The sequence below is a fragment of the Tiliqua scincoides genome, chromosome 5 (genome assembly GCF_035046505.1).
Source record: "Tiliqua scincoides isolate rTilSci1 chromosome 5, rTilSci1.hap2, whole genome shotgun sequence".
NCBI classification, from domain to species: Eukaryota; Metazoa; Chordata; class Lepidosauria; order Squamata; family Scincidae; genus Tiliqua; species Tiliqua scincoides.
Window position 1 is genome coordinate 92,323,714 of NC_089825.1, and position 26,371 is coordinate 92,350,084.

The following is a 26,371-nucleotide window of genomic DNA, read 5'->3' on the forward strand; positions in this document are numbered from 1 at the left end:
TTAAAAAAAAAAAAAAAAAAAGCCCGAATCATGAAAAGTCATTATGTGGTCTTACTGTTTTATTCAGATAAGGGGAAGTCCAGGAACCTCAATTTCAGAGGAAGGCATTCAGACAGGGGGTCCCAATAGTAAACAAGAAGGGTCACACAGGAACAGGGCAAGTGCCCCCTTTCCCTGATTGGCCAGGATGGTCATAGTTTTAAGATGATGGTGCATTTTTTGACTTGGTTCTGGCAGACCCTGTGCAAAAGTCCCACCTGCACTGGTGCCTGGGAAGGGTATTTCCATTCTGATTTTGGTTCCAAAGGGAAGGTGTCATGGAACAGCCATGTGAAGGAAAAACCCAAACTGATTCAGCCATCTTCTGTGAAAGCAACTGGCAATGACTTCAGGAAGAAAAATGGTAGCCATACTGAGAAATGGCAGAGTTGTTGTTTTTTTTAAAAAAACACACTGAGCAAAGCAAACCAGCAATATCTCGAACTCAGAAATGTCAAAGCTTTGTGCAAATATCCAGAGACAAGGGGCTCCACCAGGCTTTGCTTGGGAAGATAGAACATGATTTTCCTTGTGAAATACCTGGAGAAGCTGAGGTCCAAGTCAACTCCAAGCTGTAAGCGGATGGAGCTTTTGAACAGCTTGGAAGCATCAACACCTGAAGTGCACTTGTTGGGCAATCATCCTTGTAAGGAGTGGCTCCACATGGAGGCAAAAAGCATCCCTACATCCCCAATATGGGGTAGTAGCATGGTCCAATGGAGTAGACACTGTCACTGAAATGTATTATGGTGCCCACAGTGGGGAAGAGAAGGAGACTCCACTTGAATCCTTAAAGTTTCCAAAATGTGGAAGAGAAGATTTCACATATGAAGAACATCTGAAGGCTTGTTGCCAAAAGGAGGCACTGTAAGGTCCTGTTTAAAAATATTATTGGCTGACTAGATGCCATGAAATGGAGCCATTGCATGTAGTTATTGCTCAGTTTAAACTTTCTAGCTTTCCCTGAAATCACTACACACTAATTCTTACTTATAGAATAGTCCATACAGTTGCCAGTTTCCATGGTTATAGTTACCATGTATCTAAGCACAATCAGAATGCAATTTACAGTCCACCTAGTCTGGAGGATTGCCATTAGGTTTACAACCTGATCCTGTCCGTGTTTACTTGGTTTATTGGGTTCAGTGGAGTCTACTCCCTGGAAAGTGGACATAGGATTTGTTTTTTGTTTTTTTATAGGGCAAATAGTATAAGTGGGGAGGGTCCAATCCAGATGGGGACTGTGGCAAAGGGAAGGGCTAAAGCCCCATACTCCCTACCATTGTCCTGATCAGGATTGGGCCTCCCATATACGATATTCACAGGAGAAAAGCAAGGACAATGACGCAGTTAAAGTCACGTTCGGTTTGACTCTGATATGGAGTAAACAGGTTGCAGATCTGAGCCACCTGCCTTACAGTTACTATGGTTGTGTAAATCTGATAGCTAATTACACTTGTAACTTACGTGGCAGTTGCTACACAGTCATACACAAAAGTTATACAATAATTTCACATGATTTATGACAGAGATTTATTCTTAGCTGCCAGCTTCATTTTTTTTGGCAGGCTTTGATAGCTGCAGTTTCCCCGTTGTTTCATTTCTGACCTGGGGAAAGCTTTACCTGTTGCAGTTCTACCTATCATGCAGCTGTTAAAGACACAGAACCTCCACAAAGGGGGGAAAAAGCATTTGGAACATGATTCGCTGCAACTATCGCACACAGTAGCATGGTGTTGATACGTCAATGACCTGCACACCACGGTTGCAATCTACACCCACTGCTGGTGCAACATTGTTAACACTCTGACACATCCTGCAGTTACCTTGTAATTAAAATTCTCATGGGAGAAGATAAAATAGTATCCATGTACTTGTTGCTACCTTCTAATCTTTATTTGCAGTTTGCACCACTGCATAATTTAACAAATTAATTTGTTAGATCCGCGTTTCTCAACATTTGTCCCCCGCCATACCACATTGCACGGTCCATTTGTTGGAAGTACCACCGGAAGTAACTGGCAATGATGTTCTTGCTGGATTGGCAAGGCCAGGTGCAATGTGACAAACAACGGTAAAAGGCTCAGGGCAGATGGGAGGGCTTTATCAAGCAGGCGAAAAAAGCATGCTGGAGCTCTGCCCACCGAACTGAGTCTCCTACTGCTCCTTGCCATGTCAGATTGCTGGTCTTGCTGGCAGGGGTCTGGGGGTCTCCTGAATACCATCAGACACCACCTCAAATACCACCACTGGAATGAGTACCAATAGTTGAGATACGCCGGGTTAGAGCAATTGAGTCAAAACTTTTGACTCATAAGAACATAAGAACAGCCCCACTGGATCAGGCCATAGGCCCATCTAGTCCAGCTTCCTGTATCTCACAGCGGCCCACCAAATGCCCCAGGGAGCACACCAGATAACAAGAGACCTGCATCCTGGTGCCCTCCCTTTCATCTGGCATTCTGACATAACCTATTTCTAAAATCAGGAGGTTGCGCATACACATCATGGCTTGTATCCCGTAATGGATTTTTCTCCTAAAATGGATGGACTCGTAAGTCCTCCTAAAAATCAGATAGCAGAGTGCTGAAAAAAAAGAAATTGATATTATTTGTAACACAAGTTCTCAGCTGCGAACCTCCGCAGCCCTGTGCTTGGGGCAAAGCTCCGTGATGGCCCCCCTGCAGGCTGTCGCTGCCCCCCCCCGCAGAAATCTGTCCCCCCACTCACCAGAGGCTCACGGAGTTGGGTGGAGCAACTTCCACCCAATTCAGTTTCTGCCCCCCATCGGGAGTCTCAGAGAGGCTTCCACGGGTCCTAGTGGCTGGTGCCTGGGGTTTTTGCCCTATGGCAGGTACGCAACTGCAAGTTCTTATCAAAACTATAGATGGAAAGCACCATCTTAAAAGGGGCATTCCCACTCTTCCCTCACAACAGAGATATCTCTTTTTAAGAAGGTGCCTGCTATGATACATCTATGCATCATCTAAAACAAAAAAGAGCCATGCTTTCTGCTTCAGATCTGTTGGGTTGTGTCCCAAAAATGTGAATCCTTACCAAGCACCACTGAAATCAATGACAGCCCAATCCTGTGCATGTTTACTCTGAAGTAAATCTCATTGAATTAAGTGGGACTTACTCCCAGGTAAGTGTGCCTAAGAATGCAACCTCAGTCAAGTTAGTTGTGACTCTGACATTAACTTCCATTAGTTCCAATGGTGCTTAGTCCAGATTCATGTTCTTTTTACCCTATGCAAATCGACTTGATAGATTAATCAACTAGAATTCATAGCCAATAAATCAACTAAAAATTCTTTAATCATGTGATAGCCTGACTTGCAATATGCCACGATCACCATTTTCTCGTGTACGTAATTGTGCTGCTCTGCTTTTTCAGACACAGAATAATTTAAACAGCATTTGCCACTCGCACACATTACTTACAGTTTCGATTTACTTAGGCACATCTTGGACTTTGCCGCTTATAACAAGGAGACTTGTTGGCACTTTGCAGTTGGAGAAATTTAGTATAGCACAAGTTTTTGAGGACTACAGTCTTCTTGCTTCTCATAGACCCCAAAAGCATATGCTACAATAATCGTATTAGTCTTCAAGGCAAGATTCTTGGTTGTTTTTGCTGCTTTAGGGTCCAATCCTACCCAGCTTCCCAGCACTGATGCAGCTGCCATGCAGCCCAACAGGAGGGAACAAATGAACATAAGAAGAGCCCTGCTGGATCAGGCCAGAGGCCCATCTAATTCAGCTTCCTGTATCTCACAGCAGCTCACCAAAGGCCTCAGAGAGCTCACAAGACAACAAGATACCTGCATCCTGGTGTCACTCCCCTGCATCTGGCATTCTGAGTGGTTTTGCTCTAGATTCTCCATGCTGTAGTACATGTACTAGGCTAGCTGAAAGTGCTACCATTGATTGAGTGTAAATTTCCCCCTGAGACTTGCTCTACCCAGCACTTAAGACCAATGGAACTGAAAATGATATATACATATATTAAGACAAATAAATATGGCTGGGAGAGTATTGATCAGGAAGGGAGTCCTTTCTCTCCCGTTTCCCAATGCATCTCTGGATTGAAAGATATGCCTTGGGTTAAGACTTTGAGAACCACTTAACTTTCCTGTCTCTCACCAATATCTCAGCTTGACCACAGGAAAGGACTTAGAAGAGACTGACTTTTCTGAACCTCTCCTTTGAGGAAGTGAGAGACGCTGGTTGGCTAGCACCACCGGACTCAATGGAGGAAATCTTTGCAGTGATTTTGCAGTCAGCTGGATTGCGTTGGAAGAAGGCTGGTGCTCTGTTTGCAATTGTGAATGTGAGAATGGATTTTGAAAATGGCCGAGTTGAATTGGAAGGCAATTTTGTTTGTACAGGGATCAAAGGGAAGAATCATGCGCGTGCGATCTGATCTGAATTACGAGGAGATTCTGTTATGGAATATTTTGGTGCCAGGAAGCAGAAAAGCCAAACAGTTCTCCCTACATGGTGGTAAACCTGTTGTATAATGATAAATGAAGGTTGCAGCCCTGTGCAACACTTATCTGGGAATAAGCCCTATTGAACATAGTAGAAATTGCTTCTGAGTAAATATGCAGAAATATACATAATTTGCCATTTGCTGCCCATTAGCGGTATTCCCAAAACTGCCACTTGGACACGGCTGCCTCACTCCACCCAACAATCAGGCTGGCCCTGAGGATGGAACATGAGATCCGGCTGAGGAGCAATGACTTGCCCCCTTGGAAGGAAGCAGCAGCAGAAGAAGGTGAATTCTCAACATTTACTGCTTTCTGAAGGACTAACAGCGCAACCTTATGCATGTTTCCTCAGAAGTAAGTCCCACTGATTTCTATGGGATATACTCCAGGCAGTGGTGTCGCTAGAGTCCGTGGTGCCTGGGGCGGTGATCTCACAATGTAATGATATCGTGTGATGTTGACATCACTTCCGGGTCCTCCTCTCCTGAGAAAGCACTGGTGGCAGTGGCCTTGCAATCCGGACTCTCGATCTGGCTGCCCTTCTCCTGATCACCTCCCCATGTTTCAGCAGCATCGCAGTCTGGCTGCCACCCCCTTCTTCCTCCTTTTGAGGCTCAACGAGAGGCTCCATTTGCTTGACTTTAATAGAAACTGCTCAGTAGCACCCCACCCTTCAAGTATCTCCCAGGACACATGCCCTACCTGCCATAGATAATACACCACTGCTGCCAGGTGCGTGTGTACAGGACTGCAGTCTTAGGCTTGGTTTTGATTTAAATTGATTGGGAAGAAAAGGAGGCAGTCTGTCAAAAAGCAAAAGTTACATTAAGCACCACAGGTCTGTTGTGGCTTCAGTAACAAGCATGTCCTCAGTTCAACCCTTTCAGTGGGAGTTTTTAGCAATGTGAGAATGAGCTGTCCATCTGTGGGTCCAAAGGGGCAAGGCTCCTCTTAAATGGGGCAGTAAGAGGCCGAGGTCTCTTTTACAGCTATCGACATCATCCTTGAAACGTATTTACAGGTTCCCTTCAGTGTGATGACAGTGTTCATTGTGATACCCTGATTCAGATGTAATTGGCTGAGTGCATTCCCTACTTTATCCCCACCCCTGCTATTTGGGGCCTAGTAGCTCTGAGTATGTTCCACTGCACTCTCCAGCAGATGTAACCCAATAACACATTGCTGTGGTTTCATGAAGGCATCTTCATGCCAAGGCCTCTTTGAGTCACAGAAGGGTGAGGGTGACCAGGCAGAGAGGAAACTAAAAGGCCCTTCTTCTGGACTGACTATGCCCTAAAGCAACCAAGGAAAGGAGCAGAATGAGAAGGGCACATGTGTTTGTGGCACCATTTCCTTGTAACATAGTCCCTGTGACTCATTTTTCTCTGCCTTAGGTTTGCGTCACAGTGGCAACCCACTGTGATTTGGGCTGTCCAAAATTTAGACCCAGCTGCCTCTCCAGTTCTCTCTCCAAAAAGGATGTGAAATGTTCTGTTTTGGACCATGACTGCCTCTGAATTTTTAGGCCCGACAGAAGACAAGTCTCTTGGCTAATCTGTTGTCTCATTAGGCAAAGCCTTTTGATTAAGACATTGAGATGATGCAGGGAAAGTCAGTTTGGGATATAGGGGTCAGATGACTGGGTGGTCACACCTGGGTCACAAGGCGTTTATTGGGCACTTCAGAATTGCCCATAGGCACCATGCCATCTAGGAGTTCTGAATTGGGCACAGTCAGTGTGATGTCACCATGGTGGTGTTTCTCCTTGAGGTGGGCCTTCTCCCGGATGGCAGCAGGGGATGGTGGTGGCGTGTATGGACAAGTAGTGATGTGGACATACTGGCTTTGGTCCTCACACTCAGTCTCGCGGTGATAGAAGTAGCTGAAGTTGGACACAATGACAGGCACTGGCAGGGAGATGGTGAGTACTCCAGCGATGGCACACAGGGAACCCACTATTTTGCCACCTACAGTCTCAGGGTACATGTCACCATATCCCACAGTTGTCATGCTGACCACAGCCCACCAGAAGGCCGCAGGGATGCTGCTGAAGTTTGTGCCTTCATGATCAGCTTCAGCAAAGTACACCGCACTCGAGAATAGTATGACTCCAATGAAGAGGAAGAAGATAAGCAAGCCAAGCTCCCTCATACTAGCCTTGAGTGTTTGTCCAAGGATTTGCAAACCTTTGGAGTGTCTGGAGAGCTTGAAGATTCGGAAGACTCTCACCAACCGAATGACCCTGAGAATGGCCAGGGACATGGCAGGCTGGCCCACGCCACGCTGACGAGCAAATTCGGTGCCCAGGGCGACAAAATAAGGGATGATAGCCACAAAATCAATCATGTTCATGATGTTCTTGAAGAAGACTGGCTTACTTGGACAGGCCAGAAACCGCACTAGAAGCTCAAAAGAGAACCAGCAGATGCAAATAGTCTCTACTATGAAGAAAGGATCATCGAAGTGCTCTTTTGATGGTGGGATATGTGGTATGCTGCTATTTGAGCGGTGATGAACCATCTGTGGAAAGGAGAGAGAGAGAAGGAGGGAGGGGAGAGAGGGGGGCTGCATTAATGTGTCTGAAACCTTGAAAGAGTTCACAGCTGGGTCATATCATGCAAAAAAACTACAATCAGCAGAGAAATGTGGACACCGTCTCCTAAGGTGCCACTGACCGCCACATCTAGTATAGTTGTGCCATCCTCTTAGTCACTTTCCCAGGATAACTATGTTGCCCTCTCAAACATCCCATTTTCTCTGTGATTCCATCATAATCACAAGTACATCCTAGACCTGTGTTTCTCAACATTTGTCCTCTGCTGTACCACTCCACATGGTCCACCTATTCAAAGTACCACCAGAAGCAACTGGCAATGACATCATTGCCAGTTAATTCTGGGTTGAGAGGCCAAATGCAACATGGCAAGTACCAGAGGCTCAGATGGGAGGGCATTTTTGAGCACAGAAAAGCATGCTTTCTACCTCCCAAACTGAGCCTCCTACTGCTGCTTGTTGTGTGGCATTCCTGGTCTCGCTGCCAGGTGGTAGGGGTCCTGCAAGTTTCACCAGACACCACATAATGTACCACTGGTAGTACCTGTACCACTGGTTGAGAAACCCTGTCCTAGACTTTTTATTCCACCTCATAGCTATAGCACTCATCCTAGTACCACCTTGGGGGTCATGAAAGGCTCTCCCTTTGGGCAGGTATCTATCCAGGGTACCAAAGGATGCTGATCGGCCAATTGTCAGATGCTGCTATCTCTCTCCTACAAGTTGCAGGGGGGAAACTGGTGAACTGCTCTGTCTAGGAGACCTGAGGGCATTGACATGTTCACAGAGCCAGCCAGCCAACCTTCCCTGTTGTGCCACAACTGCGGTACTTCAGCCTAGTTAACCATCTTGCTTATGCCAGGAAAGGGCGGGGCTGGGATTTAACTTCTTCCACACAAGTACAAGAGATGGTCTCCTGTTGCTTGGATAACAACAAATGCTTCCTTCTGCAGCACTGATGGTGGTGAACAGAAATTAGCAAGGAAAGGAAAAGGAAAAAACAGGCAAGGGAAGAAGAAGGGGTTGGAACTTCCTTGCTAACCAATCCTAATCTGCCCTGGAACAGTCAGGCAGAGTGGCCTGCACGGCATCCAGTGCAGGTTAGGCAGTGGCTGGAGGGCAACTTGGGGCAAGGGGATACTTTTCCTCTTACTCCAAGTAAATCCATGTAACCAAATTGCTGGCACAAATCCAAGCAGCCTGTGAAAGGCTGCAGGGCCAGGGAGTGGGGGGTAGGATATGGCGTGGGTTGCTGCCACCAGTCCCATCCCCCTCCCAGGCCCAATCCATCTCCTGTTCCACCTTCCCCCTGCCCAAAAATGCCCCCTCCCCACTTCCATTCTGGCCTCCTACCACCATCTTCTACCCCCGGCACCTGCCTGCCTGGGCTGGCGCAAATTCACGCTGCTCCAGCAACATGGAGGCTGGATCTGGCTTCCATGGGCCAGTGCAGGCCTCTGCACTGGCCTAGCCACGTAGCTGGCTAGGCTTTACGGCACGTTTGCAAAACTCCTGGACTGGTGAAGGGGGCCTGCGCTGGCCTAATGCAACCTTAGGATTGCACTCTTAATTTTTATTCTGTTCAACTGTATCATTGTCCCCCTTCAGCCTTCCACCCCAAAACTCAGTAATGATATCCCTCCAGACTCTTCATGATCACACACTGCAGCAAAGCTACAACTGTCAAACTCCTTCAACTCTTGCTCTCTCCACACCCTTCAACAGCTCTTCCTCCCTCCCTGCCACTGAAGGTCCCATGTCTCCTCAGCCTTCCCAATGCAGTTCCTGTCATATACATGATAGCTGATTGCACAGTGCTTGCACCAGAGTCAGAAGTCAGCTTTCACAATGACCCAAGTACAGTGCATATATTCTTAATTGTTCAGAGGCCCAGCTAGGGCAATCAGGTAGGGCAGGATCAAGAGAGATGGGCATGTGGTCAGATGATGATCATGGGTTACAGGCTTTGGTTCTTGACCATCACTGCATGGGCCTCATAGTTGGAGATGGTATCCATCACAACTGTTTCTGCTGCGTTTGTAGGCAGCATTACTGAACTCAGTTGAGTTGATATGTTTTTTAATGCTGTGCTTTGCTTTGTAAATTAGGCCATTGAAAAGTAGTATAAAAATCACTTTTTTTAAAGCAAAGAAGTGAAATTAAATGTGCTTTCCTGGCATATACAAAGGAGACGTCAAACACGTATGCTTTTTTATGTCCCACATGGGGCGTGGGGTGAAAGAACCTTTATTCATTTATTTGCTTATTTAAAAGACTTTTATACCACTATTTTAAAGGCCCAAAGTAATGTTTTAGAAGTAAGGAACTTGGATCTATGGTTCTGTTTTTACTGACTGGCATGACTTACTGGAAATAAGCACATTTGAGATAATACATCTTTGACATAAAAGGTACTGTTTTCAATTAGATCAGTGAAATTCTCCAGGATTTCAATTAGTGAGATCAAACCTGTGGCCTAGGAAGGCAACACGCACACACATTTGTGACACCCTTTCCAAGAACGTTTTCTAGCTCTTCAAAGGCTTAACATAACTCCGGTTTTCCTTATGTGTGTGTGACTGTGCATGTGAATATATACAAGAGACAAATATACTTAGCTTGATGTAATTAGTGTGACCTGGAGGGCAGGGAAGGAAAGAGCTGCAGTACTAAGCTAGCCAAACCACTGTTGTCATTTGAAGCACAGAAGGGTAGCAAAAGATAATATCAAGAGATCTACTTTTTGCAGCTTTATTTCATGACAGTGGCTGCAAGGAGCCAAGCTGTGGGTGATCGGGTGGTAGGAGGGAAATACCAGGTTGGCCTAGATATTCCCAGGAGGAATCAAAGCTACTTCTAAAGCCTGGAGAAAAGCCGAATGTCAAGGTCAAATGTCCCTCCCAGCTCTGTCCTCTAGTCAGCTCTAATTTCGTGGCTCGCTAATTTTGCACTCCTGTTCACTGTGTAAGCAGCAGGGCTTGTTTGCTTTGCAAGTGAAGTACATGGTGGGTTAGCGGGAATTTCTGTATCAGACCTCTTCAGACTCAGAATAGCACCTAGACTGGATCAGTCTGTCTGATGTCTATCTGCAGAAAACACGAAGGATTCTCTCCGTCCTCCTGTCTCAAACTGTTGGTTCTGGGGTTGGGATACAAAGACAGGTCTTCTTTATATTTGCAGCAGAGGTCATCATTACTACGTTCCAAGAAATCTTGCATGATTCATACAGCTTGTGTTGTTCCCTTAATAAATACCCCACCTACCCTAGGCAGCAATTTCCAACTTTTCATCTCTTAGTGCACTGACAAAGCGCTAAAATCATCAAGGCACCCAACCAGTTTTTTTTACAATTGACAAGGCACACTAGACTGCCAGTGGGGGGCTCACACCCCCTAATGGCCCTAGTAATAAATGACCCTTCCCTAAACTCTTGTTGCACACCTGCAGACCATCTGCGGGACACTGGTTGAAAATAACTGCTCTAAGGAGTTCAGAATCCACGGAGTTCCCAAGCATTCTCTGGACCAAACCTCGCATTTGCTTAGCCCTTGAAGTGGAACAACATCAAGTGCCTTCAGACAAAGCTCTATAATCCAGAGACACGTATATTCATGTTTTACATCCTAGTTTAAAGCCCACAACAAATCTTGTGGGCTTGTATGCTGTGTGATCATGCAGTGGTGAAACCATTGACTTCTACCACATCCGAACATCCCCTGGGTGTGGCCTATATATCCCATGGATTGCAAAATAAAATATGAAGTGCTGTGGAATTGTTATTTATTTATTATTTCCTTTATTACTGTATATTTTAATCCTGCTTTTCTCCAGGTTGCTCAAAGTGATGTACCAAGTTCTCCCTTCTTCACAACAACCCTATGAAATAGGTCAAACTCATTTCATACCAAGGGCCGAACAGCGTTCATGGTGCCTGCTGAGGGCCGGAAGTGATGTCATTAGGCAGGAAATTATGTCATTAATCAGGTCATAACCAAAAATAAGCACTTTTTTCACTTAGGAACTCATTAGCTGCAAATGACAGAAGAAAAAATACACAAATCTTGATCATATTTCAAGATATGGGAGAGCCCAATTTTCATGTGGGCTGCCCTTTCAGCACTGCTCAGCACCTGAGGGGCTGAGGGCCAGATAAAAAGCTTCGGTGGGCCACATCCGGCCCCTGGGCCTTATGTCTGACACCCCTGGGTTAGGCTGAGCGCTAGGACAAGCTGTATGTGGTTGAAATTCCTAATGTAATTTTCTTTTTGCAAGAACAGCTTCAGGGGAATTATATAGATTGGGGCCACAGCATGCCAGGCAGAGGGGTTCAAATCCTTTTCATGTGTGCAGATTCTACCACTTCAATTTCTTCCTCTTTAGGTTCTAATAGGCTACAATACAATCCTATATACACAGAGCCGTCCCCAGACGGTATGTGCCCAGGGGAGCTCAACCAGTGTGCTCCTTCCATTATGGCCATATAATGGTCATGAAAGCATGGGGCATTGTTCACATGCATAAGATTGCGCTCTTGATCATGGAAGCGTTTTTTACCCTCCATGGCTAATGGGTGCTTTGGGGAGGAAAGCTGAAGTTGCAGTTTGGGGGGAGGGTTGACCCTGCCTTCCCCACATTGCAGCCCTAATCTAAATTGGAGCCCCTCCCTGCTGTTTTACAAGGAGAAAAATCCTGCGCCAGCACAAGCTGTTTTTAAGATTGGGCTGTTAGTGATGATTTATGAGTACGCTTGCATAAGCCATGAACGCAGAGTTGTGTGTACATGAGTGTGTGTGTGCCTAAGTAAGTGTGTGTAAAAACCCCTAATTTCCCCCCATTTGTTTGCTAATTTTTTCATTATTTTGGACCTTTCTATCCTCTCCCCCAGAGATTTGGGGGTATCTCAGCATACTGAGTCATCCAGGCGCAAATCACCATTATACTTTTGTTTAGCATCTTCTCTTTCACAAGAGCCCCTTTCCCTGGAGTGATACCCAGAGAAACGTGACCCCAGCCAGTTCTTTGGACCCTCAACCTCAACCATCCAAGAGTGGGGAAATTCAAAGACCCTGGGTAACCTCAAATGACCCAGGGTGAAACTCAGGTGAAACAAGAATAATGGCCAGTGGCTGTAAAGCTCAGGGGCAACATCCCCCATGTGCAGCTGCCCCGTTTCAGGACTAGAATATCAGGAGCTCATTGTAAGTAGCGCCTGCTCCCTTGAATGTCTAGGGGGTGAACAGACTGGAAGCCTGGACAGTGTGAGTAAACTGAGATAGAGACAGTATTTAGTTCAGTCCTATCAGGTTTGTTTATTTCTTTTTAGCCTGCTTTGTAACCTGTTTGCCAACCTTTGCCATTGCCTCCCCATCTTCTTTACTCTGGTTCCTGCCTCCTTTTTAATAACTTTTTTTTACTGCTTTACTTACCTGGCATTTGCTTAAAATGGAGGAGTGGTTTGCCCATGCGGCAATACAATGATACCAATGCAGCTACTGCTATATTCTGCAGACGGAGTTTTGGCCTCTGGAGGCCTCCTCAGGATTTATTTATTTATTTATTTAGCAAATGGCATATAACACATGGACTTATATAACACTTAAACTAGATCAAATATCAATGTCCAGTTCGTCCAGCCATTCAAGAACAGAGTTACCTTCATTGAAAAAGTCAGACCATGGGCCAGTATATGCCCTCAGTTTGCAGCCAGACACAATATGGTATACAGTTTGGCTGGAAAACCCACAGTCACACTGTGGGGTAGATACTAGCCCTCATTTAAACATTGAGTCCTGGCAAACACCATGTAGGGTACTGATCCTGTTCAAATTTTTCCAGTGCTGGCGAAGCAGGTAAGTCGAAACCTGGCACCTTAAGTGTAGGATTGTCTATATATCTACCTGTTTCTGGGTGTTCGACTGCCCGTTTAACTTCCCACTGGGCGCTGATGTCGAAATTGTTGTGCAGATGTTGTGCAAGTGCCAGAGAAGGCTTCCTGGATTTAAGACTGCATTTAAGGCTCCTCAGGATAAGGCAGTGGTTCCCAAATTTACCAGAGTCACAGCACACCTACAGCCTCTTCTTCCGGGCTCTTATTGCTTGATCCAAGATGGCAGTGTCCAAATCTCATGTGATCTAAAATGGCAGTACGCAAATCTCACATGGGCACTGCCATCTTGGATCATGTGAGATTTTGTATGATCCAAGATGGCAGTATCTGGGAGAGCCGGTAGGAGGGGCCACCAGGTATATCCTACGACACCCCTGGCAGCCTGACAGCACACGCTGTCACCAGCTGCTTTACAACAGTTGTAAAGCAGTCACTGCCGGCACAACCACATTCTGCCGGTGGCCAGGCACCATGGCATTGTGCTGTTTAAGTATTTTGATTGTGTGATTGGGGGGGCGTTGGTTAAGGTGTGTGAATGCTGTCTAAAAAACAGAGAAAGGTGGTATATAAATACTGATGTATGTATGGAAGGTAACTAAAGCTGTGCCTGTACTCTGGTCTCCTGCATCTGTACAGATCCCACATCTCTTTTTGCACTGTCAGCAGGGTGGGTGCAGTTGATGCTATGGAAGCAGGAAGACTTGGTGCTAGCCTAATGCTGTCTCAACTCATATAATCTCTCTTGTAACAGGAATCAAATACTCAGCTCCCCAGGCTGGCCATATCCACCATGGGGTAAAAAATCTTGCCAAGCAGGATCAAAGTCTCTTTCATAGGTGATCCTGAAAGTGTGCCTCAGAGCTTTGGGTGAGGATGGGGTGGTCAGTATTTGTCTTTCAAATTGGAATCTAGTGGAGTAATGTATATGTCTTCTTTTTTCCCAGTTTTCCCCCCCAGTTGTTCCTCACCTGGAATCTTTGAGAAGGCACAGGCTACAAAGTTAAATAAAATACATAATCCACATTAGGCTGCACATACAGGACCAAATCCCACTGGCATTATGAAGCTGTGTACACCCACTGATCCTAGTGATTACCAGTGATATGAATTACCAACAAGTGGATTTGGGAAATAATATCATTGTGCTTAACTCCTCTTTGATGGCAAGTCACATATCTCTATGCTAATCAGAGTGCAAAGATTACTGTGCTGGGCTAACTCTGCTCAGCCATGTCTGCAACATTTCCTTCCCCTTCATTCACCCTGCCAATATTTGAATCTGCACCACACATGGATCTTCAGAAGAGACTCTCTTCTGACAGTCAACATCACCCTAGATGTGGCTGGTGGGTACGCAGAGGCCAGGGTCTTTATGATGATGGTACCCAGGTGATGGAATTTCCTGCCTCAGGAGCTCCAAATGGTGCACTTCTGATGATAACAATAATAAATTAAATAATTTACTTCCTTTTAAATGCTACCCCCAAATCTGTTCCTAGGACAGGCTGCCTCACCCTTCCTAATGACAGGGCCAGTCCTATCCAGCTTTGCACCTTGCCTTATGCCCATACACTGGTAAGTTGCACACTATTTAAGCCATCACTCTTGCTCCCCCTACCCTAAGCAGGCTGTCTAACTATTAAAACACCTTTTAAAGTGGCATGTGTATGACCCGTTGCCTTTAAAAATCCAGCTGGCAAAAACACTTGAAAAACCGCTTTGTAGAATTTGATGGGGGGGGGGGGAATATATGCTGCTGCTTACGTCATTGGCATTAGACAATAGGCATTGTGCGGAATGGATTTTTTTCAAAGGTTTTGTGAAATAGAAAAAAGTGCATTGTATTTTAACTAACAGACACTCTCAAAACAGTCTCCTTGCTCTTAAAATGTTACATCTTATTTTCATATACTCCCCACATCACTTTTGTAACTACAGGAAGGAAAATTCACAAAACTCGTTCCAAATCCATAGAAAGGATACCATGCAGCTAGGGCGGTATTTCTCAAACTGTGTGTTGGGACTCACCAGGTGGGTTGCAAGCCAATTTCAGATGGGTTGTGCAGCACCTAGCTCAGCCACCATTGAAAATACAGAGCTGAAAATACAAGGAACAGAGCTGCTGGACTTCTGGTTGGAGAGAGGCTGGCTGGAGAGAGGCAGGGTGCTTTGCCCTGAATAGATGGGAAGATGGGATGCTGGAAAGGAGGTGGGCAGTGTGGTTGGAGAAGGATCCAGGTCTGCTTTGACTTCCAAGTTGGAATGTTTGAATTTCAAGCTATGCAAAATAGCATGAGCGTGCTATGTAATGGGACCTTTGGCTGATCGTGGCTTAGGTTTGAAGCCGTGCAGCGCAATCCTGAGCTGCACATGGGCCAGCCACCTCAGGAGTTGGCAAGGCTGGTGCACAGAGGCATGCCGGAATGCAGACACTGGAACAAGCCTCTGCGCCGATGGAGGGAGTGAGCCTTGCGTCGGCCAAGCTTGGCCAACACAAGACTCTGGGGTGGGCAGGCAGGAGTCAGGGAGGAGGTGAGAGGGAGGGATTCCGGGGCAGGGGGAAGGCGGGTGGTGGGTTGCCCTGAGGGCGAATGGGCTGGGAGCTGGAGGTGCGGCTGGGACCCGGCAGTTATGCTGGATTTCAACCCCCATTCCCGGGGTGGTCAGAGCAGCTTGAAGCTGCTTTGGACTTGTGGCACCTCAGGAGGTGGCGCAGGTCTGAGGGGACCCATGGGGGCCAGGGCACCTTATCCAGGGGTGAAAGTTTCTCCTTGCCTCTGGCTGAGCTGATTCTGGCCCCTATCCTGCACTGGATACAGCGCAAGCCTCTTGAATAAGCCCAAATTGATAAGCCTCTTATTGAATAAGCCCAAAGGGACTATTGCTGCTGTTCAGGTGTACCATAACAGCAAAAAATCCACTGCTTTTTCATCAACTCGCTCTCGCTCTCTCTGTGTACATATTGTAAGCAGTGGTAGGGGAAGACCACAGCCAAGAGAACTAGTTTAAAGAAGCAAGAATCACCCCTCAGTTTAACCACACAGAGAGTAATCAGGTAATTTCATAAAACAACTTGGCTGAAGGTAGTTCAAAGCAATTAGCCTTTGGTGTTGATGGCTTTCAAGGCAGCAGTGATCAAAATAAGCAACAAACTCCATAGTGATGTCAACTTCTCAGTTTCTGAGTGCATGAGAGTGGGTGGGTGAAGCTTGCAACACTGAAAGCCATATCATGCAACCTGAGTATGGATTAACTGAGACTTGTGGGGAAAATGAGCTACACACAAGGATATTCCCCACTTGAACCCGCTCAGAGGAAGGCGTTCCACCATTAGCCCCAACTGTGAATACAGAGCACTGAACCAAGAGGGAAAAGTGATCATAGTGTGAAAAGTGATCAGATAGATAGATAGATAGATAGATAGATAGTGACCATAGTGTGAAAAGTGATCTCATATATATATATATATATATATATATATATATATATATATATATATATATATATATATATATATATATATATATATATATATGATCACTTTTCATATGGGTCTCCTCGGAGCTGCTTCAAGCCACTCCAAAGTCCCTGGGAACTTATGCTAGATCCCAGCCCTGCCTCCCATCCCCCCAGACCGCCCTCTGACCCCCCACTGCCTGCAGTCCCAGAACTCCTCCCTCTCGCCTCCTCCCTGCCTCCTCCCCGCCCACCCCAGAAGCTTGATTCAACCCAGCTGGGCCGACACAAGCCAAGCCAAAGAAGCCGGCATGGAGGCATGTGTCCGCCTCTGCAAGCCAGTGCACCTCTGAGCACTGACCCATTACGGCATGTTTGCAACCTTCCTGGGACAGCGCAAGGGTCTTGTGCCAGCCCATGGGCACCTCAGGATTTAGTCCTTCCTGATTTATTTTACTACATAAACCGTTTTGTGAACTACTCTTGTTGAAAAGCAGTATGCAGTATAAGTATTAATAATGATTACAACAAGCCTTGGTGAAGGAGTATCAGCATGATTTCTGCAAAGTCCTACCACACTAAACTTCTAGAGTTCTTTGAGAGTGTCAACAGCCACATGGGCAGTGGTGATCCAGTTGACAATCATACTTGAACTTTCAAAAAGCTCTTGACAAAGTCCCACATGAAAAGCTCCTGAGTAAATTGAGCAGCCTTGGAATAAGAGGGCAGGTTATTTATGGATTGGTAACTAGTTAAAGAACAGGAAGCAGCTGAGTAGGAATAAATGGACAATTTTCACAGTGAAGTATGGAGTCCTCCAAGAATCTATATTGGGACTGGTGCTTTTTAACTTGTTCCCACATTACCTGGATTTAGGGGTAAACAACAAAGTGACCCAGTTTGCAAATGATACTAAAATATTCTGCATGGTTAGAATTCAAGCAGATTATGAAGTGACCCAAAATGACCTCTCCAAAATGGGTGGATGGGCAAACAAGTGACAAATGCAGTCCAGTGTAAATAAGTGTACAGACAAAATATTCCAGCTTTACATATACACAGATGGGTTCTGGGTCAGAAACCAGGCAAGAGATCTTGAGATTTTGGTGATGGATTGTTCAATAAAATTGTTGAACCAGTGTGCAGCAGGTGTGAAGAAGGCAAATTTCATTCTAGGGGTCATTAATTAAGGAATCAATCAACAGCTAATATTATAGTGCCACTATACAAATCTATGGTGTGGTCAAATTGGCACTACTGCCTATAGCTCTAGTCTCCACACCCCAAAAAGGATATTATAGAGTTGGCAAACATGCAAAAGAGGATAACCCAAATGGTTGTAGGGCTGAAAGACATTCCTTATGAGCTATAGCATTTGGGGTTTTTTTTTTAGCTTGCAGGGGAGCATTGGTGGAAGAGAAATATGCTTTTCTCTCTTGTTTGTGGGCTTCTCAGAGGTAACTGTGGGAAACAGGATGACCTTTGGCCTGATCCAGCAGGGTTTCCTTATGTTGTCATATGACATTATGTGCATTACTGATTTCATTTAGAACCTGCCATAGTTTAAGAAGCTCAGAGTTATAGTGCAGCTTCACAACAAGTCAATAAGCAGGGTTGGACTGAGAGTGAATTGCCCGAAGATCTGCTTTAGAGTGGGCCAAAGACCTTCTAGCACATGAAGCAGCATGCCAAATGCTGCTCTCCCCTCACCTGTTGATGTGTCAGCTTCTGCTCTTCGTGGACTTGAAAAGGAAGAGGGGATGGAGCAGAAGAGTGGTAGACTAGAGTTTCAGAGACACTCTAGCTCACTACTCTCCTCTTCACACTTCCTCTTCTGCTCTGTCACCTTCTTCCTTTTCCAACCCAGGGAGCAGAACGTGAAGGAGCAGTGAAGGTGCGTGGACAGACAAAGGTAGTAGCCAGCTGCCCCTCTGCTGCCTGAAGCAACTGCTCCAGTTGGCCTCATGGATGGGCCAGCCCCGATCAGCTTTACAGGTAACTAATATTAATCCAAGTTTCTTTCAAGCCACACACCCAGGCTTGCAAGAGACCATGAGTAAAGGCATTCAGATCTCTCAGCCCACTGGTTCTCACCAGAAATCATATACAACATCATCTCCCCATTTCCCTGCCCCGCACTCCTGCTCCTTCCCAACAGCCTCCATGCAAGCCCTGCATCTCTGCCTCCACCTCAGCACATAAATCCAAATGCCTCTTACTTCATCCTCTGCTTTATACTGCTGCCACCTTCAATCGCCCCTCCAAGAGACTCTCCAAGGTCTTTCCCAGCCCTGTCACCTGAGAGGCTTACTGGAGGTGCCAAGAATTAAACCTGGGATCTTCTTCATTTAAAGTATATTCTCTGTCGCTGAATTTTGGTCCCTTCCAGCCTGGGGGTGGGAAACTCAGAGCCCAATCCTATGCATGCCTACTCAGAAGTAAGTCCCATTAGAGTCAATGGGGCTTACTACCAGGAAAGTGTGGATAGGATTGGACTGTCAAATAACAAGTCCCTCTGTGTTACAAACAGCATAGATACATGAAAGGAACCTTTCAACCCTGTTCACTTCTTTGAAATAACGGCATTTCGGCTGCCAAAGATTGGTCTGTGATCCCAAAGCTTCAGATTGTTTTCATATGTGATGCTTAAGTTGGGTTTTGTGTTTTCCACACATTGTCCTGTCAACATGATACAGTGCATACATTGGCTAGAATATGCACTGAACATGTCTGACATTTTTGATTCCACATTAACACCTTTCACATATTCACATTGGGAGGTTCAAAGGTACTTTTAGTGGCATGGATGAATCATAATTCTTTCTACACTGCCTGTGTGTAGAAGGCACCTGCATCATCCAAACACTTACATGTCTAGGAACAGGAGAGGGGAATCCAACAAACCAGCCTGTTTTGTAGCTTTGATCATCGAGTTCACCCAGCACTAAACTCTAGATTTAAATGGAAATTGCACACTGAAGGGAGGGGTGGTCACAGTGCAGATTTCACAGTGCAACAAGGAGCAGATTTCCTTAATCCTGTGACTGCTGTGAAATGTACTGACGAATTTCGGTTCACCCTGTGGCAAACTGGTCATGTGATTGCTCACTATGCAACTCAGTTTAGTTGCTGAGATACAAATCATCTCACATTTAAAAGTGTCACTGTGGATCATTTGGAAGAGATTAGTCAGGGCATGCTAAATGTGTGATGACCTGTAAGGGCATTCCCACTACAGGTACTGTTTCATCATGGATTGGCCTGCACTATACATTGAGTCAAACCAAATGTAATTATCTGGGGGGGGGGGGGGGGAGATTGTATTAGGGCTGAAAGTGGCAACTGAGGGATGTTATCAGGGACTCAAATATTCTGATTTTTATAATTTCAGATTCTATAATTGGGCAACCGTAAATCCTCATTTTGCATATATTTTCATCTTTAGCATACAAAGGCTTGTAACATTGCTTCCCCCTCCCTCCATATTGCCATATTCGGAAGTTTGTTTTTTAGAAAAAGAGAAAAGCACATACAAAAACAACCTGGGAATCAAGGCTAAATTTTAACCGGAGCTGTTACCTTTGAAAAGGTGCTAAAATACGTATTCTTAATGCATCTCTTCAAGACATAGGAGATATTCCTCCAAGTTATTAACTGAGGAAAAGACTTACTTAGGAGAGTAACTTCATACAACACCTCCGGCCAGATCTGATCTAACACTAGAGCCAGTGGAATGCAGATTCCACTGGCACATGCTGCCACAAAGTACCATAAAGTACTTTGTGGCAAAGCAAGCTGCCAGCAAGGCGGTGGGAAGACCGGAGCCTTCTCAAGTGCAGAGCTGGACATTCAGGAGGCCTGCTGGAGCAGGTAATAATAATAATAATAATAATAATAATAATAATAATAATAATAATAATAATAATAATAATAATAATAAACTTTATTTGTATCCCACCCTTCTCCCAGAAAGGGACCCAGGGCGGCTAACAACATGTAAAAAACAGATTTAAAAACATAAATTAGCACAAATAGCAGATAAAAAACATATTAAAAACACATTAACAGAGACCATAAAAACAGTAGTCAGATTAAAAGACAGAATAAAAAGAACACAAAAGAGCAAATCACAGGAATCAGGCCTGTAAAAAACTACAAGATGTGTAAAAAATGTTAAGAAGGCCAAAAAATCAGAAGGCTTGTATAAACAGCAGTGTCTTCAGGCCTCGCCGGAAACTCTCAAGAGAGGGAGCCATTCTCAAGTCAAGGGGAAGGGAGTTCCATAATGTTGGTGCCACTACCGAGAAGGCCCTATTTCTTGCAGCCGCCCCCCGGACCTCCTTGGGTGGCGGCACTTGTAAAAAGGCCTTCTCTGATGACCTGAGAGGGCGAGCCGGATTGTACGGGAGTAGGCGGTCTCTAAGATATCCTGGCCCAGAGCAGTATAGGGCTTTAAAGGTCAAAACCAGCACCTTGAATTGGACCCGGAAACTAATGGGCAGCCAATGTAGCCCCTGGAGAAGCGGACTGACAGAGTCAAACCGCCTAGCTCCGGTGACCACATGGGCTGCCGCATTCTGCACTAATTGCAGTTTCCGAACCGTCTTCAGGGGCAGCCCCACATAGAGCGCGTTACAATAATCTAACTTCGATGTCACCGTGGCATGGATCACCGTGGCCAGGTATGCACGATCCAAGTATGGCTGCAGCTGGCGCACCAGCCGAAGCTGAGCAAAGGCTCCCTAGCCACAGCCGCCACCTGGGAATCCAGGAGCAGCTGCGAGTCCAGGAGGACCCCCAAGCTGCAAACCTGCTCTTTCAGAGGGAGTGCAACCCCATTCAGAGCAAGCCGATAATCCAGCACCTGCATCGAGGATTTCCGAACCAGGAGAGCCTCTGTCTTATCCGGAGCTCATTGCAAGGGATGGAATGGGACGGGGAGAGCAGAAAGGGGTGGAATGGAGTGGGGGTAGGCAGAACAGGCAGGAGCCTGGGAGGAGGCAGATTTAGTGGCAGCAGCACCCACCAAATCCAAACCCTCTTTCTGGGCTTGATCTGCTTGAACATGTCAATACGAACTTGCGATAGCAGCTGCTGGGACTTACCCTGGAACAATGGGACAAATGTTCCCTTACCCCAAGGAGACCTCCAGCAGCCAGTGTGTGTAATGTGGGATGCAGTGGAGGCCACTGCATTTCTGTGTTGGGGTTTCCGTAGGATTGGGCGGCTAGGGAATGAAAGGGGTGTCAGAGGCAGTCTTGCTGATGGGAAGCTCTTTGGAGGTAAGAATATTGTGGGGGGCCAGAAAATCAAGGGGCAGGGAGGGAAAGGAGGTCTGTTAGCTGGGCCAGCTCGTTCATGAGTCCAAATGAAGCAGTACCCCAAGGCAGCAGATTGAGGGAGGACGCTCATCTCTGCCTGCCACTCTCTGGGTGGTGAAACTCAGTGGTCAGAGAGGAGGAGGAAAGGTGGCAGGGAGGAGAGTGCTGAGATAGAACATTGATTGGAGAGTGGGAGGAGCAGAGCCTGGCACATCAAGGAAGGAGGAGCAGCATTTGGCATGCTGCCTCTGGTGAGATGAGGTCTTGGGCTGGCCCTGTCCGATAGTGACCTATAACATTCTTCCTGTCGCCTTGGCAGTTCATTAACAAGTAGGGGAGAAATAGCAAGTTAATCTGAAAAAAAAAAATAAAAATCCAGGGTCTGATTTTAGAATTAAAACGTGCCAATCGTGCATTCTTTCTGGGGGGAAAAATGGCTTGCCTTTGCAAAATGTATTTGGAGTGCAGAATTAGGACTGGGCTGGTTCCACAGGTATGTGTACACAGAATTTTGTGCAATCAGTGAAATGGGGCAGGGGAGCTCCTGGGTGGCAGAGAAGCTTGATGGAGGGGGAATAGCCGGGACTATCCATGGTGATATGCCCCACAGGAATTTCCCTCTTGGCCTGAGAAGCTAAATCCTTCTGGCCTTTAAAGTCAGCAACATTACATCAGTTATACCTTCTCCCCCCCCCCCCACACACACACTTCACTACTGTTAGGAAGTGTTAATCCAGCCCACCTGCTCATGGCCCAGCCCCACAGCTGCAAAGCTGCATGTTAGTGCCAACCACCAGCAACTCATTAAGAAAGCAGGGGCCAGAGAGGTCTTTGCTGGACGCTTCATCCCTACAGTCAGTCCCTTGCATATGACAGACAGACCTATAGCAGTCCAACAATGGCAGTCCAACAATATACAGTCTCTTGCATATGACAGACAGACCTATAGATCATGCAACAATGGCAAAAACAGACCACTACGCCTTGAGACTAGTTCCTTCTGCCTCCTGGACATAATTGGCAATGACTTAATTAATATCTAATACATTGCTGCTCAAATTTGCTTGGAAGGCATCTCTTGTAAACTGGCAGACACATGTTTTGTTCCCTCAGGCAAGCCATTTTCAACCACTGTGCCATGGCACAATGGACTGCTGTGAGTGGTCTACAGGTGTGCCACAGGAATTTGCAGGAAGGTCATTTATTAATATGGCCAATGGGAGATGTGAGCCCCCACTGGCAGCATGGTGTGCCTTGTCAATTGTCAAAAACTTGGTGGTGTGCCTTGACCATTTTAGTGCCTTGTCAGTGTGCCGTGAGATGAAAAAGGTTGAAAATCACTGCCTTAGGCAATGGTTCCCAAACCTTTTTGACTCGTGCCTCCCTTGACCTACTGCTCCTCATTGTCCACGGCTCCTCATTGGGGCTACAATCCTATACATTATATAGAGCGGCTGTTTTTTCATGAGGATTCTACGACTCCCCTGGCTGGTTTCCACGGCTCACAGTTTTGGTACCGCTGCCTTAATGAGTGGGATTAAATGATGGGGGATCACTCATTCAGACCAGCAGCCCAGTAAAATCAACCACCTCAGTCCTTCTTAGTCTTAGTAGATCATGTTGCAGGGATCATGTTGCAGGGATCATGCTGAAAGTGGTGGGGAAGACTGAACAACTCCCCTAAGAGCCACTACACTTCACCAAAACAGATCCTATTGGCCTGGCCAGCTTCACCATATTCACACTGGAAGAAACATTCCCAGTCTCTACATCAACATCAGCCAGTGTTTATGGAGCTACATTCCAGACAATTGCTTTGCTGATGTTCATTCCTCCAAGCTCAGAACAGGCCCACTGGCCAGAGACGTTCCTGGAGGGGAGCAAAATAGTGTTTTCAGGCACATTGACACCCATGAAAAGCGGCCCCTCCCCCTCCATTTCTGAGCCCGTCATGGCTAAGAAAGTAAAATGGAAGTGTCTCTGGACAGTTTGCACTTGCTTTCTCTAATGACTTGGAAGTGGAGGGGCCACTTTATATGGACATCCAGGTGCTTGAAGACACTGTTTTGCCCCCCTCCAGGAACTCCTCTACCACTGGTCATAGGAAATAGAGACAGAAGTCAGGTGGGAGAGAAACAGCTGTGTCACTCCACAGCATCAGGGATTGAATGAGATAGCAGGACAATGTCTGAGGGTTTAGGCAATCACACAAAAGATGGAGGCATCTTGATTGGAATTGTTCTTCCCATCCCCAAGTTATTTTTCCCAGCCACTTCATAATAGAGATTCAGGTGCAGTTAGATTGTGAGACGGGCCAAATGGTCAGGTTTTAGGTCCACCAACAATGATCCCAATGCACACTGGAGTCAGGCCCTTCTCACACGTAACCCATTTCCACATGTGTTCCTGCTAACCTGATAACAGCAAAAGTCAAGTTAATTCAACTTTATTTCCCTTTTCAAGTGGGTTCAGGTTGCTGTTGAAAGAGAGAAGCTAAGAATGTGGAATCATAGCATACAGGGCGTACCAAAGGATTTTTGTTGATGAGGAATTGTGCCAGATTCCAGAATATTATAGCTCACAAAAATGTATTGAAGCTCACATAATTGGATCCATCTAATGATGGATCCAAATCATAAGAGTTTCAGATCACCCCTGTTTCTACCATGTTCATCTTGACCATAGCTGCAACTGTACTAATAGATGGCCATGGGTTTCCTACACATAGAAAATGGATTGAAGGAAATAGAGACAGAAATGCTGACATTTTCCAAATTATGTGACTCATAATTATGTGTTTTGAATTCTCACGTTGTGTTCCAATGCTTGACTCAGCAATGGAATCATCTGAATCCCCTCTTTTTCACTTCATCATTCACTGGTGGTCACATGAAGACTCTCCTACAAGGTTCGTGCAACGACTAGTGAGGCCCAGTTCATTTTGGGAATGAATGTTGTAAAGTTTGGGAGCAAAGGCAGAGCCATACAGAATACTGTCAGATCAAAGTCTGTGATCTTTGCCCATATCCCTATTAGGTTTTAGAAAGCAGGTATCCTGGCTTCCTGGTAGAGGTAATGAAATGAATGGGAAGCACATAAAAATAAGGATTGAAAGAAATTTTGAAATCTAAAATTCTCACTTGATATCTTGCAGAGATCCAGTTCAAAATCTGGAATAATTTGACATTTTCCAAGATTTGAATTTCTGGTTTGATCTAGTTTTGGTGGTGATCATGGAAGATGATTAATGCCAAGTCTTAGTAAAAAGTGGGCACTACATCTTAAATTATGTGATAAATTTACAGGTTCTGAATTGGAACATTGCAATTTTATTCTGTCTAGAAACTTTTAAAAAAACAATTGAATTGTAATTTGACTATTTTGGTAACTGGAAACAAAGAATGTGTTTGTCAGTATCTCAGTAGAAGAGAGTGGAGAGAAGGACAAGGTTGGGAGCTAGCACAGGAAAAAGCCATTAGCATGAGGCTTGCTACTCACCGGCAATGAGATGTCCCTCTCATCCCGAAAATCAGGCAGGGTCTCTAGGCAGAAGATCACAATGGAGACGAGGATGACCAACACTGAGACTATTGCAATTATACGGGCAGCCTGTGAGCTCTCTGGGTGCTCAAAGAGCAGCCACACTTGTTTGAAGAACTCTCTCTCAGGCATGGGCTGCTCTTCCTCTTTCACAAAGCCTTCATCATCACGGAATTTATCAAGGGCTTCCTCTCCCAGTTGGTAAAACTTGAGTTCCTCGATGAAAATATCAAGGGGGACATTGGCTGGTCGCCGAAGCCGCCCTCCAGATTGGTAATAGTACAGGATGGCGTCAAAGCAGGGCCTGTTGCGGTCAAAAAAGTACTCGTTGCGCAGCGGGTCATAGTAGTGCACACGGCGCCGTGGGTCGCCCAGTAAGGTGTCTGGGAACTGGCGCAAGGTCTTCACTTGGGTCTCAAAACGTAGACCTGAAATGTTGATCACCACCCGTTCGCAGCAGTCCTTACGGGGATGTGCCCCACAATGGACAATGGGTTCATTATCCCCTGCCGGCACTGCCAGCTTCTCCATGGCAGTGCTCGTGGCTACCAAGATCCTGAGATGAGGTAAGAAGGCATGATTGAAATTTCACCTCACCCCCCAAGGCCTTCTCCCTCTCCAGAGAATAGCTTCTGACTTCCTTTAGTTGGCTGTTCAACTACTCTGTGTTGTACACTATCCAATATCAGTTCACTCACACATTATCTCCGTTTCAACTGACCCCTTTGTTCCCTTCCTTTCTTGCCACCTTAGTTTCCCTTCCTCTGCCCTCACTGCCTCACTCCCTACTTCAAACATACCTTATCTAATTTCTGGCTTAATTCTCTCTCTTCCTTCTTTGCTTCTTATTCTGTCCTTTATCATGCCATCTCTTGGCAAGAACTTATTCTCTTAAAGTCATTCTCCTGCCACTGACACTCACATGCTGCTTCTCTGACTCTGTCCCCCTGGCTCCACTGCATGCAAGTTTGTTTGAATTTTTCCAAAGGGGTTAGACCCCCTAACTCTGGATCTTTGCCCCCCCCACTGCCCTTCTCTATGTCCCCTTTCTGAGAACCCCTCCTGCCTTCCAATGCCAG

The 26,371-nt window shown here is 45.9% G+C and overlaps 1 protein-coding gene across 1 annotated transcript; it reads right to left on the reverse strand.

Annotated features, from left to right (window-relative positions):
- Nucleotides 1-6,182: 6,182 nt before the first annotated feature.
- On the reverse strand, nucleotides 6,183-25,823 carry KCNA7 (potassium voltage-gated channel subfamily A member 7). Its single transcript, XM_066628342.1, has 2 exons — nucleotides 25,251-25,823; nucleotides 6,183-7,055 (listed from the first exon to the last, which is right to left on the reverse strand). Exons 1-2 carry the CDS (start codon nucleotides 25,821-25,823, stop codon nucleotides 6,183-6,185), a joined length of 1,446 nt encoding a protein of 481 aa, XP_066484439.1.
- Nucleotides 25,824-26,371: the final 548 nt, after the last annotated feature.